General features: G+C 60.6%; 1 protein-coding gene across 3 annotated transcripts in view; it reads left to right on the top strand.

Moving 5' to 3' along the window:
* Nucleotides 1–16,014, top strand: part of DNMT3A (DNA methyltransferase 3 alpha) — a 42,717-nt gene that overhangs the window by 22,513 nt on the left and 4,190 nt on the right. For all 3 annotated transcript variants that reach the window (XM_057396808.1, XM_057396806.1, XM_057396807.1), the window contains 17 exons: nucleotides 1,992–2,038; nucleotides 2,717–2,863; nucleotides 9,544–9,756; nucleotides 9,868–10,026; nucleotides 10,119–10,226; nucleotides 10,681–10,837; nucleotides 11,029–11,178; nucleotides 11,363–11,407; nucleotides 11,974–12,053; nucleotides 12,243–12,355; nucleotides 13,180–13,363; nucleotides 13,460–13,544; nucleotides 13,897–14,042; nucleotides 14,247–14,337; nucleotides 14,423–14,571; nucleotides 14,651–14,736; nucleotides 15,894–15,963. In XM_057396808.1, the coding sequence (XP_057252791.1) occupies nucleotides 1,992–2,038; nucleotides 2,717–2,863; nucleotides 9,544–9,756; nucleotides 9,868–10,026; nucleotides 10,119–10,226; nucleotides 10,681–10,837; nucleotides 11,029–11,178; nucleotides 11,363–11,407; nucleotides 11,974–12,053; nucleotides 12,243–12,355; nucleotides 13,180–13,363; nucleotides 13,460–13,544; nucleotides 13,897–14,042; nucleotides 14,247–14,337; nucleotides 14,423–14,571; nucleotides 14,651–14,736; nucleotides 15,894–15,963 (2,030 nt within the window). The remainder of the gene's footprint in view (nucleotides 1–1,991; nucleotides 2,039–2,716; nucleotides 2,864–9,543; nucleotides 9,757–9,867; nucleotides 10,027–10,118; nucleotides 10,227–10,680; nucleotides 10,838–11,028; nucleotides 11,179–11,362; nucleotides 11,408–11,973; nucleotides 12,054–12,242; nucleotides 12,356–13,179; nucleotides 13,364–13,459; nucleotides 13,545–13,896; nucleotides 14,043–14,246; nucleotides 14,338–14,422; nucleotides 14,572–14,650; nucleotides 14,737–15,893; nucleotides 15,964–16,014) is intronic.

The following is a 16,014-nucleotide window of genomic DNA, read 5'->3' on the forward strand; positions in this document are numbered from 1 at the left end:
AATGGGTGGAGACAGCCCCATGGGTACCCTGCTGCCAGCTCCCAAGCATGACAAATCTCCGGATGTAGAGACCACCAGCAGCAAGTACCAGTGGGAATATGAGCACAGTGCTGTGAGCATAGCGCATGAGCATGGGTACCATGACCGTGGGTGGGTGCTGTGAGCAGCTTAGGCTTCGCCTTCTAGCCTTGGGCTAGTGTTCAGCCCTTTCCCTTCACCATTACAGAGCCCATCTTCCTGTGACATGATCTGCCCATGGGGCCCTTGTGCACAGTGCTCATCCTCCTGCTCTTCTCACCATGCAAGCAGAACAGCAGCTGCCTGCATTCCTGCCAGGCAGGCTCTTTCCAATCATCTGGAGGCTCTTCCCTGTCGTCCTCTCTTCTCTAGTGCTTTCCTGCAAACACAACCAATGTCTGCAGCCGTGCACTGCCTGCCCTGCAGCTGTCCGAGGCGCCTTCACTGGGCATGCTGCAAGTGCCCTGGTGATGGTTTCGAAGCAATACCAGTGGTACCCAGATACTGAGTGGGGGAGCTATAACAGCTTCTGGGAGCTCACTTCCTTCCCTAGAATCCATTTCCAGCACTTCAGCCATGTCTGTGCATTGTCACCTTGGTGGCTTCTGCCTGATCCTCTCTGCTTCTTGGGCCTTCAGGTCCACTGCCTTGTGCCTGGCTGGCCCAGGTGCTCTCCCGAGCACCCTTCTCTGTCTCATCCTGCACTCTTGCATCCATTGCTAGTTCCCTCTCCATGCACACTGGCTTTTCATCTCTTGCTGCCCCTCTGACAAAGCAGGGGCTTGAGGATCTTCCAGCACTGCCCAAGCCAACTTACCAGCTGCTCCATCAGCTCTGCACCCCTTTGCTGTCCCCATGTCCCTTGTCTGCTGAAATACCCAGTGAGGGAAGGTCTTGCGCAGGATCCTGCCATTGGTTGGTAATTCTGCATCCTGGCCCATCAGCACAGCAGAGAGCATGGGGCATGGTGCTGCTGCAGGGCACTGGGATGGGCAGGAGCTGAGGCCAGGGGTCTGTGCCTCAGTTTCCCTACCTGAGATCCCCATGCCTGTGGATAGGACCAGGAGGACATACTGCCTGGGCACCTCCAGGGCATGTGCACACTCCTAACCCCAGCACAGAGACAGAAAAGTTCTGTTCCCCAGTGTCAGAGCAGGGCTCTTCACTGCTCTCCTGCTCCGGCCATGCTGCTTCTGAGGGGACACCGGCTGCTGCAGAGGGGTTGGGTCACCATTTGCCAGCTGAAAGGGACTATCTGAGTGTCACTCAGGGCTGCTTGGGCAGCCGGGGGGGCTGCAGCCTGATGATATAGGGACATCACACCCTGCAACAAAGCAGAGTGCATGAGTGCATATTCAGCAGGTGAGGGGCCACCAGGGGTCCAGCCAAGGTCCTCCCCTGCAGCCCAGCTCTACCAGAGCAGCTGGTGCCCAGCAGCCTGTGAGGCACAGAGGTGGTCTCCCTGGTGCAGGGACCCAGCATTGCCCACAGTGAGGCATGGGAGGGTGGGTGCACCCCATGCTCTGGCCCAGCAGCTCGGGGTGCTTGGAGGTTTGTAACCCCAGAAACGGTCGGGTTATTTTTAGCCACTTTCCTGGTAGTGTCTCAGCACGTACCTGCAGCACATGAGATGTGCTGATAGCACAGGAAGCCGTCGGGGCTCCGCGTGCTTCCCCTGCCTGTCCTGGCCCCGGCCCCGGCCCCAGCAGGGCCTGCTCACCCAGACCACCCAAAACCCCTTTGGCAGGGTGTGGGGAAGGGGCACAGGAGCAGCCAGCTTACATCCCAGCAGCCAGCATCCCCCAGGGAGTACAGCCCAGGGCTCACAGAGCAGTGATGAATGCCCTTCCAGGGCCCAGGACTAGCCCTCATCCAGGTTTGGGGTCCCGGGTGGGCCCCTTCTCCCCTGCAGGGGTCTGGGGGCCCCTGTGCTATGGCACTGAGCTGATGGCTGCTCTCTGTTCTATGTGCAGGCAAGGAAGAGAAGGAAGAAAACAACTTTGACACCCTGAAAATGGAGGCAAGTATGACCCCCACTGGGGGCTGCACCGAGGCACCCGCAGGAGATAGGCAGAGCCCTGCAGCCTAGCAGCCAGCACAACACACTGAACCATGGAAACTGGCACTCCCTGACCCAACAGGAACCACTGGGGAGTAGCAGGGATGGGGTCCCCAGTAGAATGGGGGCCCTGGGCTCCTGCACCCTGATACAGTGCTGGCCTCTGAGCTGGGGACCAGGCGACAGCGAGCTATGGCCAGGCCAGTGAACCACCCTCCATCCTCCCTGCCCAAGGGACAGTGCTTGTGTGGGATGACCTCACACCACCCCTGGGTGCCAAGGCAGAACATATCAGCCTGGGGTAGATCCATGCCCCGGATGGTGCTATCAGTGCCCATTGAAGTGCAGCCAACCCCAGAACAGTGCTTGGCCCTGGTGCATTCAAGTCCTGGTGCAGATGTGGGCCAGGGGATGTCTATGTGCATGCACCCAGTCCTCCCCATGTCCATATCAATCCCCCAGTGCATCCCAGCATGCACAAGCAGGGTGCCCACCTCCAGCCCCTGCAGGCAGCTTCACTCCATCCTCCCCAGAGCCTTTCCTGTCCCAGGCCATGGCTCCTGTCATGCTGCCATTCCCGGTGCCACAGCAGCACCAGAGCTGCAGCCTTCAGCCTCCTCTCTCTCCCTTCATCGGCAGGGCTCCCGCGGGCGACTGCGTGGCGGGCTAGGCTGGGAGTCGAGCTTGCGGCAGCGGCCCATGCAGCGGCACACCTTCCAGGCCGGGGACCCCTACTACATCAGCAAGAGGAAGCGGGATGAGTGGCTGGCCCGCTGGAAGAGGGAGGTGAGGATCTGGAGAGCGCCAGAATGGGCAGGAGGGGGGCACCACAGCACAGTGGCAATGCCAGGATGGGGGGGGGGGGGGCTGTGTAGCGGTGGTGGTCTGAGCACCCCAAACCTTCTGGTGTCTGTAAGGCTTCCACTGATAATTGCAGCATCACTAATGTTGCCATCACTCATGACAGCAGGCAGAGCTCTGGCTAATCACCACATGGCACCGGCAGTGCCAGGGTGACCAGCTGCATGAGTGTTGGTCATATCAGGGTGGGGGCTCAGGTGGGTAGCACCATGCTGTGGGGCTGGCGTTGGAGTGGGCACTGCCCATGAGACCACTGCAGCACTGCCACTGGCGTGCCTGCACCGAGGTTGTGCACCAGCATGGGCAGCTTCGCTTCTCATGCCTGTGGCCCCCGGGGGTCCACTGTAAGCCTGGTGTGCACAGCCGCCGGTGCGGGCAGCGCGGGGCCCTTCCTTCTCCTGTGGGATATGCCGGATGTGCCGTTCCTGACGGTTTCCTGGGGAACCAGCATGAGCCATGACGCAGCCGAAATTGCAAAGCCGAGGGCAGCAGCAGGAGACCAGGGGGCGGTGGTGTCCACGGCGCAGGAGCAGGGCTGCAGGCAGGCTGTGGTGTCAGTGGCAGCTCGGGGGATGCCATGGGGGCACCGTGGGAGTCCCATCCCAACCAGTGTGTCTGCCACTCCCCCTGTGCCCTGTTGTCTGCATCATTCCCAGCTGCCAGCGAGTTTCCCAGGCAACAGGTCCACTCTTGTCATTGCTGCCCTGGCACTATTTATAGCTCTGCACTGCTGAGCACTGTCATGCTGGCACCACACGGGGCTAGGGCTGGCTGGCATGGCCAGAGCATCCTGCAGGGCATGGCTGCCATGGCCTCGGTGTTCCCATAGCGCACAAGACATGGACAGGTCATTCCATGGGGCACAGGGCATGGCTGGCATGGCCAGTGTCCCTATGGTACAGCGAACATCTGGCACAGCCACCATGTCCCCATGTGGCACAGCTGGCATGGCCACAATGTCCCTATGGGTACAGGGCAAGGCCATGATGTTTCCATGGGGCACAGGGCATGGCTGGCACTGCCGTGATGTCCCCACAGGCACAGGGCACTACTGGCATGGCCATGGTGTCCCCATGTGGCATGGCTGGTAGGGCCAAGGTGGCTGTGCCAGAGGACCTCATGGACCAGCTCCCCCCCAGGTTGGCTGGCCCAGGCACAGAGGGACTGGCAGCCAGGGTGAGTGGCTCACCACTCTCTGTGGGTTTGTGTGTGGCTGCTGCCACAGGCTCAGGATGTGCTGGTGGTGCAGGGGTGTCCCAAGGGGAGCCCCAGACAGAATGGGCACCCCCAGGCACAAGGGGACTGTGTGGCTGGAGGGAGCTTTGCCAAACACAGGGCTGGGTTTCAGGTTCGCAGCCTCAGCCTGTCACAGGGGGCACCAGCAATGCAGCTGTTTGCCCACAGCTCCAGTGCAGCCATGCTCTGGCTGCCAGCAACACTGCAGCTACAGATCCTGCACCATGGTTCAGCCATGGGCTGGTGGTGGCTGTCCCAGCCATGCAGGGCACACTGCAGCCAGGCGCTGCACTGGGGAGGTTGGTGGTTGCAGGCGCCAAGTAACAATTTTCCAACACACGGTTCCCTCGCCAAAACAAATGCAGATTCAGGTCAGCCAGAATGGCTCATCAGCCAAAAATAATTGGGAAGAAATGCTTAAAAAGTCAAAATACTTCTTCTGAGGAGTCGCTCCTCCTCAAACAATGCTGAACTTCACCACGCTTCATGCCCTTATTTTTCTAATAAGAATAAGTGTTTTCTTTTCATTATGAGGAGAAAGCCTGAAACGCTTTCAGCCTGTGTTGGCCTTTTCCCCTGATCTCAGCTGACGCCCGGCACCAATTGTCACTTGTTGGTGGTGTCAGCAGTGTGGTCCCCAGTGACAGGGACATGCCACCCACAGCCTGTGTGGCTCCATCGTGGGGGGAACATTGCCCTTTCCCTCCCTCCAGTGAGCCCCCTGTGCCAGATGCAGTGCTGACCAGGCTCTGATACGGCACTGGCCATGCCCTAAACGGGTTTGGTCTTTTGGGGGTGCAAGGGACCTGGAGAGCTGGGGGACAGGAACCCCACCTCATGGCCCCCCTTGGCAGCAAACCTGCCTGGCACTGGTGCCAGCCCTGCCTCATCTTGCCAAATTGGAGCCCACGTACACTGTTGAAGCTGTTTCCCTCTCTGCAGAGGTCCCCAAACCCATAATCAGTCACCTCTGGGGTGTATTTTTAGCAAGCAAAGCGTCTGTGGCACCCATCGGCCAGTCACGGCCACTCCTCATCCCTGGACAGTGCCAGGGCTTCCCCACCATGTGCCACCTGTGGCAGGGACACCCACTGACCATGCCCCAGCACTGCTTTGGGGCAGAGGCTGCTGAGGGGTCCCAGAAGCTTGGCTGGGGTCACCAGACCTGCTGGGATGGGGATGGCCCCTTCCAGCCTTCCCTCCTCTTCCTCCCCTCACAGCCTGAGGACTGTCCCTTCTGCTCACCAACCCCAAGGTTGCAGACAGAGCTGTAATTTTGAGGTCCAGGCACTGGCCTTTGCTCATCTGTGCTGGGACACACTGGTGTTGGCTGTGCACTCCTAACCCTGTGCCAGCCATGGGGCAGAGAGGGGATGGAGGTAATAGGGATAGGGCAGACAGTGGAGGTGGGATGAGGATGGAGGTGCAGATAGGATGAGGATAAAGCAGAGGCAGGGGATGCGAATAAGAATGGGATGAAGATGGAGATGGGGATAGGGTTAGGGGTGGAATGGGGCAAGGACAATGGATAGAGAGGGTGAACAATCTGCAGAGGGACATTTTACAAAGGCATGTATTGAAAGGACAAGGGGGAATGGCTTTAAGCTGAAAGAAGCGGGATTTAGATTAGACATTAAGTTCTTCCCTGTGAGGGTGCTGAGGCCCTGGCACAGGTTGCCCAGAGAAGCTGTGGCTGCCCCATCCCTGGCAGTATTCAAGGCCAGGTTGGACAGGGCTTGGAGCAACCTGGTCTAATGAAAGGTGTCCCTGCCTGTGGCAGGGGTTGAAGCTCGATGAGCTTTAAGGTCCCTTTTCACCCAAACCAATCTGTGATTCTTTGATTCTATGGGATGGAGATGAAACTGGGGCTGAGCTGAAGATTGAGATGGGGATGGGGCAAGAGATGGGGCAGTGGGATGGGGGTGGAGATGGAGAGGAGGATAGGATGGGGCAGGGACAGTGGATGGGGATGTGATGAAGATGGAGATGAGAATGGGGATGGGGGTGGAAATGCAGACGGAGAGGGGGATAGGGATTGAAATGGAGATGGGGATGTAAATGCAGATGGAGATGAGGATGGAGATAAGGATGGGGCAGGGACAGTGGATGGGGATGGGATGGAGAGGAGGATGAGGATGGGGGTGGGGGTGGGGCAAGGACAAGGATAGGGAATGGGAATGGGGATGGGGGTGGGATAGAGTGGGAATGGGAATGGGGATGCAGATGAGCATGAAGCAGGGAACGGAGGTAGTATGTGGCAGTGGCAGAGTCTGGGCAGAGCTGCCAGTGGCCCAAGGTAAGGAGGGTTGACTGGATGTGACCATCCCCTGAAGATCCAGCTTATCTGTCTGCTTTAATGACCGTGAATGGGAGATTTCCTCCCTCTGCCTGACTCCTGCCTGTCCCCAGGAGCAAAGCAAAAGCACCCCCACAGCAGGGAGCCAGGCCTGTGCTGGGGCTTCCACCCTCCCCTTCCTCATCCCCCCACCCTGACTGCAGCCTTGCCCCAGCTCCCTTCTGGTCCTGCCGGCTCTCCCCATGGCCCCAGTGGGTGCCTCAGGTACCTTACAGCACCACAGTGCACAGGGCACCCCTCACCGGGTGTCCCTGCCTGGCAACATGGGTCTCAGCCAGCACCTTGTGACTCCCCATCCCGTGGCTTGGGGTGATTTGTTTCATTCCATGTCCCCAGAGCAGCTTTGTTGCTCTGGCACAGCTACAGGCTGCTGGAGGGGACGGGGTGCCTGTGACCAGGAGGACCAGTGCCACACTGTGTTGAGGGTGTTTGGAGACCCTTGGTGTGTCCTGGGGTCCCTTGGGATGCCAAAAAGTTGCTTTGGGTGAGGCAGTTTGGCCAACATGCCCCGTCGCCCAGGCTCCTACTGGTCAGGTTGAGGGTTCTGCTGCCACACACGCACACACACCCCAGCCCTCCCAGCACGCAGGCAGCCCCTGCGAGGGGCTGACAGCCATCCATCCACCCCTTTGTCCCTCCACTCTGCAACACAAACGGGTGCCAGAGCTCTGGAGCCACCACTCTCCAGGACACTGCCAGGCTAGAGTCCCCAGGACTGCGCCCCCCCCCCAGGCCCAGGCAGCCAAGGTTATGGTGTGCTGGCAGGGTCTGTCCAGGTGATCTGGACCTGGATGAGTGCCATGTCGGGTCCCGATGGGCTGAACTGGGTGATTTGGTCACAGACCAGTGCCATGGTGGGTCTGATTAGAACTGAGCCATCTGGGCCCAGGTCAGTGCCATGTGGGTCTGATTAGAACTAAGCCATCTGGGCCCAGACCAGTGTTTGTGAGTCTGGCTGAACTGGGCCATCTCGTCCCAGACCAGTGCGTGTGGGGCTGGACTGAGCTGGGTGATGTGGTCCCAGACCAGTGTGGTGTCAGTGTGTGCCAGTGGGCTGAACTGAGTGACCTGGACTCAGACCCATGCCCTGTGGGTATGGCTGAACTAACTGGGCCATTTGGTCCCAACCCAGTGTGGTGTCAGTGTGTGCCAACGGGCTGAACTGGGTGATCTGGACTCAGACCAGTGCTGTGTGGGTATGGTTGAACTAATTGGCCCATTTTGTGCCAGACCAGCGCACACAGGCCTGACTGGAACTGGGCCATTTGGTCCTGAACCAGCCCTGGTAGTTCTGGGCTGAACTGAGCCATCTGGTCCCAGACCAGTGCATGTGGGTCTGTCTGCACAAAACTGGGTTATCTGGTTCCGGACCGGTGCTGCGCGGGTGCGTGGGGACGTGCTGAGCAGTGCCCCAGTACTGCTCTCAGACCCGGGTCCGTAACGGGCCGCGCTGGTGCCCCAGGGCCCGGTCCGCAGCCGGGCTGCATGAGGCGAGCTGGGCTAGCGGTTCCGCCGGTTGCCGGGGCAGGGGGTAGGGGGGAAGGGCCGGAGCCCCGGGCGGATTCCTGCCGTGACGGGGCGAGGCCCCCTGGAGTGCCGCCGCCCCCCGCCCAGTCCCGTCCCGCCGCACAAAGGGGCCGGGGGGCCGCGGCCCCGGGACAAAAGGCGGCGCGGAGCGGCCCCGCGGTGGGGAGGCTGTCCCAGCCCAGCCCAGCCCGGACGGGATCGCTGCCGCTGGGCCGGTGAGTACCGCGGGAGCGGGCCGGAGACTGGGAAGCGGGGAAGGGGCCGCGGTGCGCCGGGCTGAGCTGAGCCGAGCCGAGCCGGACTGCACGGGACCGGACCGACACCAGAGCCAGGACCGGGCCACGGTGCGAGCGGGGCCGAGTTGTGCCGAACTGAACCGAGGCCGGCGGAGCCGAGTTAACGAGCTGAGCCGAGTCGGTCCGAGCGGAGCCGAGCGGGCCCGAGTGGAACCGAGGTGCGGGCAGGGGGCCGGGCCGGGCTGTCCCCCCGGGCGCCGCGCGGCCCCTCCCCGCCGCAGCCAACCAGCCGGGCCGGGAGGCACCATGTGACCCGGGATCCCAGACAAAGAACCGCCGGCCCTGCCCCCGCGGCCCGGCTCGGCTCGGCTCGGCTCAGTTCGGCTCGGCTCAGTTCGGCTCGGCTCAGTTCGGCTCGGCTCAGTTCGGCTCGGCTCAGTCAGGCTCGGCTCAGTCCACCTGGCCCCACTCGGCTCAGTTCGCCCCAGTCTGGCTCGGTTCGATTCGGCTCAGTTCGGCTCAGCTCGGCCCGGCCCGCCGCGGCGCCCAGCCCGCATGGGTAGGTGGCCCCCGCGGGGAGGGAGGTCCGGTCCGGCTCGGCATGGCCAGCGCAGTTCAGCACACTCGGCCTGCGGACAGCGGGAGCCCGGACGAAGGGCGACCGGGGAGGGTGACACGTGTCCGAGGGTCTGGGTGTCTTGGACTGGAACAGAGGGAAAGGGTGCCGGGAGGGTGCGGATGGGGCTGCACCTCCAGAGCAGAGGCTCGGGGACAGGGACCCCCCAGGGGACAGGCCATGGGGAGCAGGGTGATGGGGCTGGAGAGTGCAGGAGCCAGGCCAGCCCGGGGAGGGAACGGTGCAGGGAGTCAGGACCAGTGCCAGCTCCTCTGGCGTCGCGGGGGGCCACGGGTTGTGTCTTGGGGGTCTCCCCGCTGGGGACACCCCACTGAGCTGGGGGCAGGGACAACCCATTGTGGTGGTGGCTGCCATCAGCACCCTGCCGCGGAGCTGCCCCATCAACCCTGAGCCATCCCTTCCCAACTGCAGGGGGAAACTGAGGCACGGGAACCAAGGGGAGACAGGGTGATGGGGGCAGAGTAGGGGGGGCATACGTGCCCAGAGAAGCTGTTAGCAGTAGCACCAGCTGCTTTTGGGGTGCTGCCAGGCCCCCCTGCCCATGTCTCAGGGTGCAGGTGCGCGGTGCTCCATAGCCTTGCCCTGACCGATATGGTGTGTGTGCATCCCCCAGGCGGAGAAGAAAGCAAAGGTGATCGCCGTGATGAACGTGGTGGACGAGACGCCACGGACAGAGCCCCAGAAGGAGGAGGAGGCCAGCCCCCCCGCCTCGCAGCAGCCCACTGACCCCGCCTCACCCAATGTGGCCACCACGCCTGAGCCGGTGGTGGCCGATGCTGTCGACAAGAACACCTCCAAGTCAGCCGATGACGAGCCAGAGTATGAGGTGAGGGCATGGCTGGCTGGAGAAGGGGGGTCTGAGGGGCTGCTGCCCCCAGGGATGTGGACACCCCTTCCTACCGGCCTCTGACATTCCCACTGTCTCATCATGGCAAAGGATGGCCGGGGCTTCGGCATCGGTGAGCTGGTGTGGGGCAAGTTGCGCGGCTTCTCCTGGTGGCCTGGGCGCATTGTCTCCTGGTGGATGACAGGCCGGAGCCGGGCAGCTGAAGGCACTCGCTGGGTGATGTGGTTTGGGGACGGCAAGTTCTCAGTGGTAAGTCGCACCTGCAGTGTGGGGGGTACAGGCAGCCCTCATGTCCCCAGGCGTTCCCCCATCCCAGCTCATGTCCACGTCCTGTCCCCCAGGTCTGTGTGGAGAAGCTGCTGCCACTCAGCTCTTTTGCCAGCGCCTTCCATCAGGCCACCTATAATAAGCAGCCCATGTACCGCAAAGCCATCTACGAGGTGCTGCAGGTGAGTAGCGCTGGCACATCCAGTGCCAGAAAGGTGGGGGGGCACTGGTGCCCATGGGACGGAGATGTAGGAATAGCATCTGCCCCTTCATTGCCCCAGGATCCAGCCTTGCCTTGACTCATGCACCCAGCATTGTCTTGGAGAGCACAGACTGCCTCTGACAAAGTGGGGTTGTGTGCAGGGGACTCCCTAAGGAGGTTTTGGGGGTATCTGGGAATCTTGTGTTCCAGCCTGGGGGGGTCTGTTGGGGAGATCTCTGGGGAGCTGCTGAAGATGCTGGGGGAGTCCTGGCTTTTTGTGGGTCTTCTAGCAGTGTTGGGGGTTTCTTGTGGGGCAATATGGGGGTCCCTTTGGGGCTGGGGGGCTGCTTGGCTGGGCAGTGCAGTGTCTGGTGGCCCCTTGGCAGGGTGGAGGGATGGCTGGGTGATGGCTGGTCCTGCTGCTCCCCGAGCAGGTGGCAAGCAGCAGAGCAGGGAAGATCTTCCCGGCGTGCCCTGAGAATGATGAGACAGACACCTCCAAGGTGGTGGAGATCCAGAATAAGCAGATGATCGAGTGGGCCCTGGGCGGCTTCCAGCCCTCTGGCCCCAAGGGTCTGGAGCCCCCCGAAGGTGAGCAATGTGAGACTGGACATGGGGCCATGCTCACGGGACAGGGACCTGCTTGGTTGCCTTGGATGCATCAGGTCTGGCATCACTGGGGTGGTGTGGGTAGAGGAAGCACTGTGGGTCCTGGGGGGGAGTCCCTGAAGGGTGTGTAGCCCTCAAGACCCTGCTAATGGGACCCCACATACTCGTTGCAGAGGAGCGAAACCCCTACAAAGAAGTTTACACGGAGATGTGGGTAGAGCCGGAAGCAGCTGCCTATGCACCACCCCCACCCGCCAAAAAACCCAGGAAAAGCACAACGGAGAAGCCGAAGGTCAAGGAGATCATCGATGAGCGCACCCGAGGTACCACCCGGGGGGGTCAGGGCTGTGCAGACATGGCTTTGATTGGCTGTGAGCCTGCCAGGGCTCGCTCCTGGTGCTGGCGGGGCTGTGCTTGCCACAGAGGCTGCACAGAGGGGACCTGGCTGGGGCAGGGCTGGTGCCAGGCATTATCACCCCTTCTCCTGACTCCTCTCTCCCTCCCCAGAGCGGCTTGTGTATGAGGTCCGGCAGAAATGCAGGAACATTGAAGGTGAGCGTGGGGCAGTACCTGGCTCTGGGGCTGGGACCCATCCTGTCCCTGGGGATGGGGCTGGGGTGCAGGGTCTTTCCTTGTCTGGGCACCAATTCTGGCTGCAGGGCTAGGAGCAGCAGGGGAACTCAAACGGACAGGAGATGGACAAGGCACCAGAGGATGGGCTCATCCCATTGCTCAGCACAGCTGGCAGCAGGGACAGCAACAGGGATGGCAGCAGCACTGCTCCAGACAGTGGCGGAGACCCTTGGGACACTGCCAGGGGCTGGGGACAGTAGAGCTAGGGCACTACTGGGGGCCAGGATGGGGACAGGGAGGCAGTGGGAGCCCTGTCCCCAGGGTTGGTCCCCCTCCCACTGTAGTGGCTCTCCCAGCATTTTGGGGCTGGCAAAGGGCTCTGCCACTCCCCAGCTCAGGGGGTGAAGTTGGGGTGGCACAGTCTTGGAGGGGAGAGCATTTTCTAGGGTAGCTGAGAGTTAGGCTGCTCTCCGTGTGCTTGGCTCACCCTGGTGTGGAGTGTTGGAGGGTGGTAGACTGTCGAAGAACATGTCTTCTCCCCCCAGACATCTGCATCTCCTGTGGGAGCCTCAACGTGACCCTGGAGCACCCTCTATTTATCGGAGGAATGTGCCAAAACTGCAAGGTATGGCACAGCATGGCCAATGCCAGGCGCAAAGGCACAGCTGGGTCCCCCCTGACACCCTGTCCCGGAGTTGTCCCTGCCAGGAGCTGTCCCAGTGCCCTCGCAGCATGCCCAGCATCGCAGTGGTGTTCTGGTGTCTCTGGCGCAGGGCTCAGGCTGCACCTTGCTCACAACTTTGTTCTCCCCTAGAACTGCTTCTTGGAGTGCGCGTACCAGTACGACGATGACGGCTACCAGTCCTACTGCACCATCTGCTGTGGTGGCCGCGAGGTGCTCATGTGCGGCAACAACAACTGCTGCAGGTCTGGGGAACCGTCCTGATGTGGGGCTGGGGAGGTTTCGGTGATGCCTTGTTCCCAGCAGAGGACTGGGGAGGTTTCAGGGTGGCCATGGTCCTGGCATGGGGCTGAGACGTTTTGGTGATGCTGCAGTCCTAGCATAGGGCTGGGGAGGTTTTGGGAAGGCCTCGTTTTTGACATGAGACTATGGAGGTTTTGGTGATGCGATGGTCCTGCCATGGAGTTTTGGTGATGCCAGTCCTGGTGTGGGGCTGGGACATTCTGCTCTCAGTATGGGACTAGGAGGTTTTGGTGGTGTCACAGTGCCAGTGTGGCATTTTGGTGGTGCCTCAGTCCTGGCATGGTGCTGGGGAGGTTTTGGTGATGTCCCAGTCCTGGCATGAGGCTAAAGAGGTTTTGGTGATGCCCTGGTCTGTGTGTGGGGCTGGGAGATGTTTTGCTTATCCCCCAGTTCCAGCCTGGGGCTGGGGAGGTTTTGGTGAAGCCACAGTCTTGGTATGGCACTGGGGAGGTTTCTTTGGTGTACCCTAGTCTGGTTTTGGAGTTCTGGTGATGTCCTAGTCCTGGCATGTGGCGGGAGAGGTTTTGGTGATACTGCAGATCCCACCTGTGGGTCTTTGTATGGGTCTGGTGAAGGTTTGGGCAGTGCTGTAGGTCCCAGCATGGGTCTGCTGGTCCCAGCATGCCCTGTGCCACTGGCCTGCAAGGGGCACAACCTGGACTTAGTCCCACTAGGACCATGCCGGGGACACTGTCCCCTTGTAGCAGGGATGCTGCCAGGGGGCACCAGCCCAATCTGGCTGCTGACACCATCTCTGCTCCCCCAGGTGCTTCTGTGTGGAGTGTGTGGACCTGCTGGTGGGCCCAGGGGCGGCCCAGGCGGCCATCAAGGAGGATCCCTGGAACTGCTACATGTGTGGCCATAAGGGTGTCTACGGGCTGCTGCGGCGGCGGGAGGACTGGCCCTCACGCCTCCAGATGTTCTTCGCCAACAACCACGACCAGGAGTTTGTGAGTGTCCCTCTGGAAGAACCCCACCATCCCCAGCTGGGTCCCCACTGCCCCCTACCACCCCGCCCCACCTGATGCCTTACCCATGGCTTTCAGGACCCACCAAAGGTGTACCCACCGGTGCCAGCTGAGAAGAGGAAGCCCATCCGGGTGCTCTCGCTCTTCGATGGCATTGCCACAGGTGAGAGTGAGTCCCTGGCCTGGCAGCCCCTGCAGGCACCCTCCCTGGGGCAGAATGGAGTGGGACAAGCAGCCTGCCTGCCTGGCCTGGGGGTGGAGGGTCCTGTGCCCATCAGGGTGTCATCAGTGTATGGACACACCTGTGTTGCCTGTGGGACCCCCCAGCCAGTTCTTCTGCCCAAGGCCTTTGGATGCTGTAGGCACTGGGGCAGCATCCCTGGTGGGCAGGGAGGCACTGTAGAGGAGACAGAAATGGGGATGGCATGGGGATGGTGGTGCTGCCAGAGCAGACTGGGAGAGGGGGTGGGGGCCCATTGTCCACATGTCGCCTACCCCAGCCTCACTCCCTACAGGCCTGCTGGTGCTGAAGGACCTGGGTATCCAGGTGGACCGCTACATCGCCTCTGAGGTGTGTGAGGACTCCATCACTGTCGGCATGGTGAGGCACCAGGGCAAGATCATGTACGTCGGGGACGTCCGAAATGTCACCCAGAAACACGTACGTCCTGCTGGCTGGCCTCCCCTGTGGCTCCCCGCTCCCTGCAGGCAACCCAGCCCCCTAAAGCTCAGCCCCATATCCCCAGGATGGAACCTGTCCCTTGTCCACATGCTGGGCTTCACCGCCATGGCCTCGCAGTGTGTCTCCTGAGCCAGCAGCAGCAGTGTCCAGCACCTGGCTCACTGATGGCTCTCCCTCTTGCAGATACAGGAGTGGGGCCCATTCGACCTGGTCATTGGGGGGAGCCCCTGCAACGACCTCTCCATTGTCAACCCAGCCAGGAAGGGGCTCTACGGTATGTGTCTCAGTGTTTCCCTGCCACCAGCCTCCACTGACAGCGCCTATAGCTGACATCAACCCCACTTGCTGTCTCCTCCCAGAGGGTACCGGCCGGCTCTTTTTCGAGTTCTACCGCCTGCTCCACGAAGCCCGGCCCAAGGAGGGTGATGACCGGCCTTTCTTCTGGCTCTTCGAGAACGTGGTGGCCATGGGGGTGAGCGACAAGAGGGACATCTCACGCTTCCTGGAGGTGAGTGCCAGCGAGTCACCAAGGACTCCAAGGGTCCTGCAGAGCCCCACTGAGTTCTTGCCTCTTGCCCTTCTTGCAGTCCAACCCCGTCATGATTGATGCCAAAGAAGTGTCTGCAGCACACAGGGCACGGTACTTCTGGGGGAATCTTCCTGGGATGAACAGGTTGGTGAGAGCACCCAGGAACTGAGCCACTTGTTTGCCTGCTGGGGGGCTGGGGTGTCCAGGAGCCCCTGATCCAGCACTGGGAGGGAGGGAAGGTGATGCTGGGGCTGCAGGAAAGGCAGGACTGCTGTGTCCTACCTGATCCGGCTCTTAAGATCCGCTGACCTCCCATCAGTGCTGGGCAAGGGCAGGGGGAGCTCATGAAGTGGTGGTGGGTGACAGCATACCCCAAAGCCCAGAGCCCCCATAGAGGCGTGTTGTGCTTTAAGCCCAGCTGGTAACTTAGCACCACGAAGCTGCTCGCTCACCCCCTACCTTAACTGCTCCCTCCCTATCCCCCCCCCAGCCCCGGCACTATGGGGAGGAGAATCAAAAATTGTAAACTCCATGGGTTGAGATAAGAACAGTTTAATAACTAAAGTGTAATATTATATTATTTTTTTTATTGTTAATAATAATAATAAGGGAAATAACAAGGGGAGAGAATATAAAACTAAAAAGGGAAAAGAAAAAGAAAACAATAAACACAATTGATGCACAATGCAATTGCTCACCACCCGCCGACTGATACCCAGCCTGACCCAAGCAGTGATCTGGGCCTTCTGAGTAACTCCCCCTTGTTTCTATTCTGGGCATGACGTGCTGTGGTGTGGAATACCCCTTTGGCTAGCTTGGGTCAGGTGTCCTGTCTCTGCTTCCTCTTGGCTTCTTGTGCCCTTCCTCACTGGCAGAGCACCATACTGACAAGTCCTTGATCAGAGCAAGCATTACTTAGCAACAACTAAACCACTGGTGTGTTGTCAGCACTGTTCGCAGACTAAAGCTGAAACACAGCACTGCACCACCTACTAAGAAGAGAAAAATAACCCACAGCTGAAACCAGGACAAGGTGAATGGTCCTGTCCTTGCTCCTTCTTTCTGGTGGGGCAGTGTGGAGCTGCCCTCCATTATCCCAGACTGAGGCCATGCTGGCACACAACTGGTGGTTGTAGGCAGGCTTCCAACAGGATTGGCTGCTGTTCACCGTTGTCTGCCACAGCCCCCCAAAATAGCCTTGGCCATCTGGCACCCCCCACAAACCACATCTGGAGACCTGTCCTGTGCCAGCATAGGTATATGCACTGCCACTCCCTTATTAACCCATCCCTCTTCCCTAGGCCACTCGCATCCACAGTCAACGATAAGCTGGAGCTGCAGGAGTGCCTGGAGCATGGCAGGATAGCAAAGGTCAGCGCCAGCAGCACACAGGGTGCAGCTGGTGGGAATGGGGGCATTGCG

Source organism: Pezoporus wallicus, unplaced genomic scaffold (genome assembly GCF_028554395.1).
Source record: "Pezoporus wallicus isolate ANWC-B61680 ecotype Strahan unplaced genomic scaffold, APGP_CSIRO_Pwel_v1 contig_7265, whole genome shotgun sequence".
Lineage (NCBI taxonomy): Eukaryota > Metazoa > Chordata > Aves > Psittaciformes > Psittacidae > Pezoporus > Pezoporus wallicus.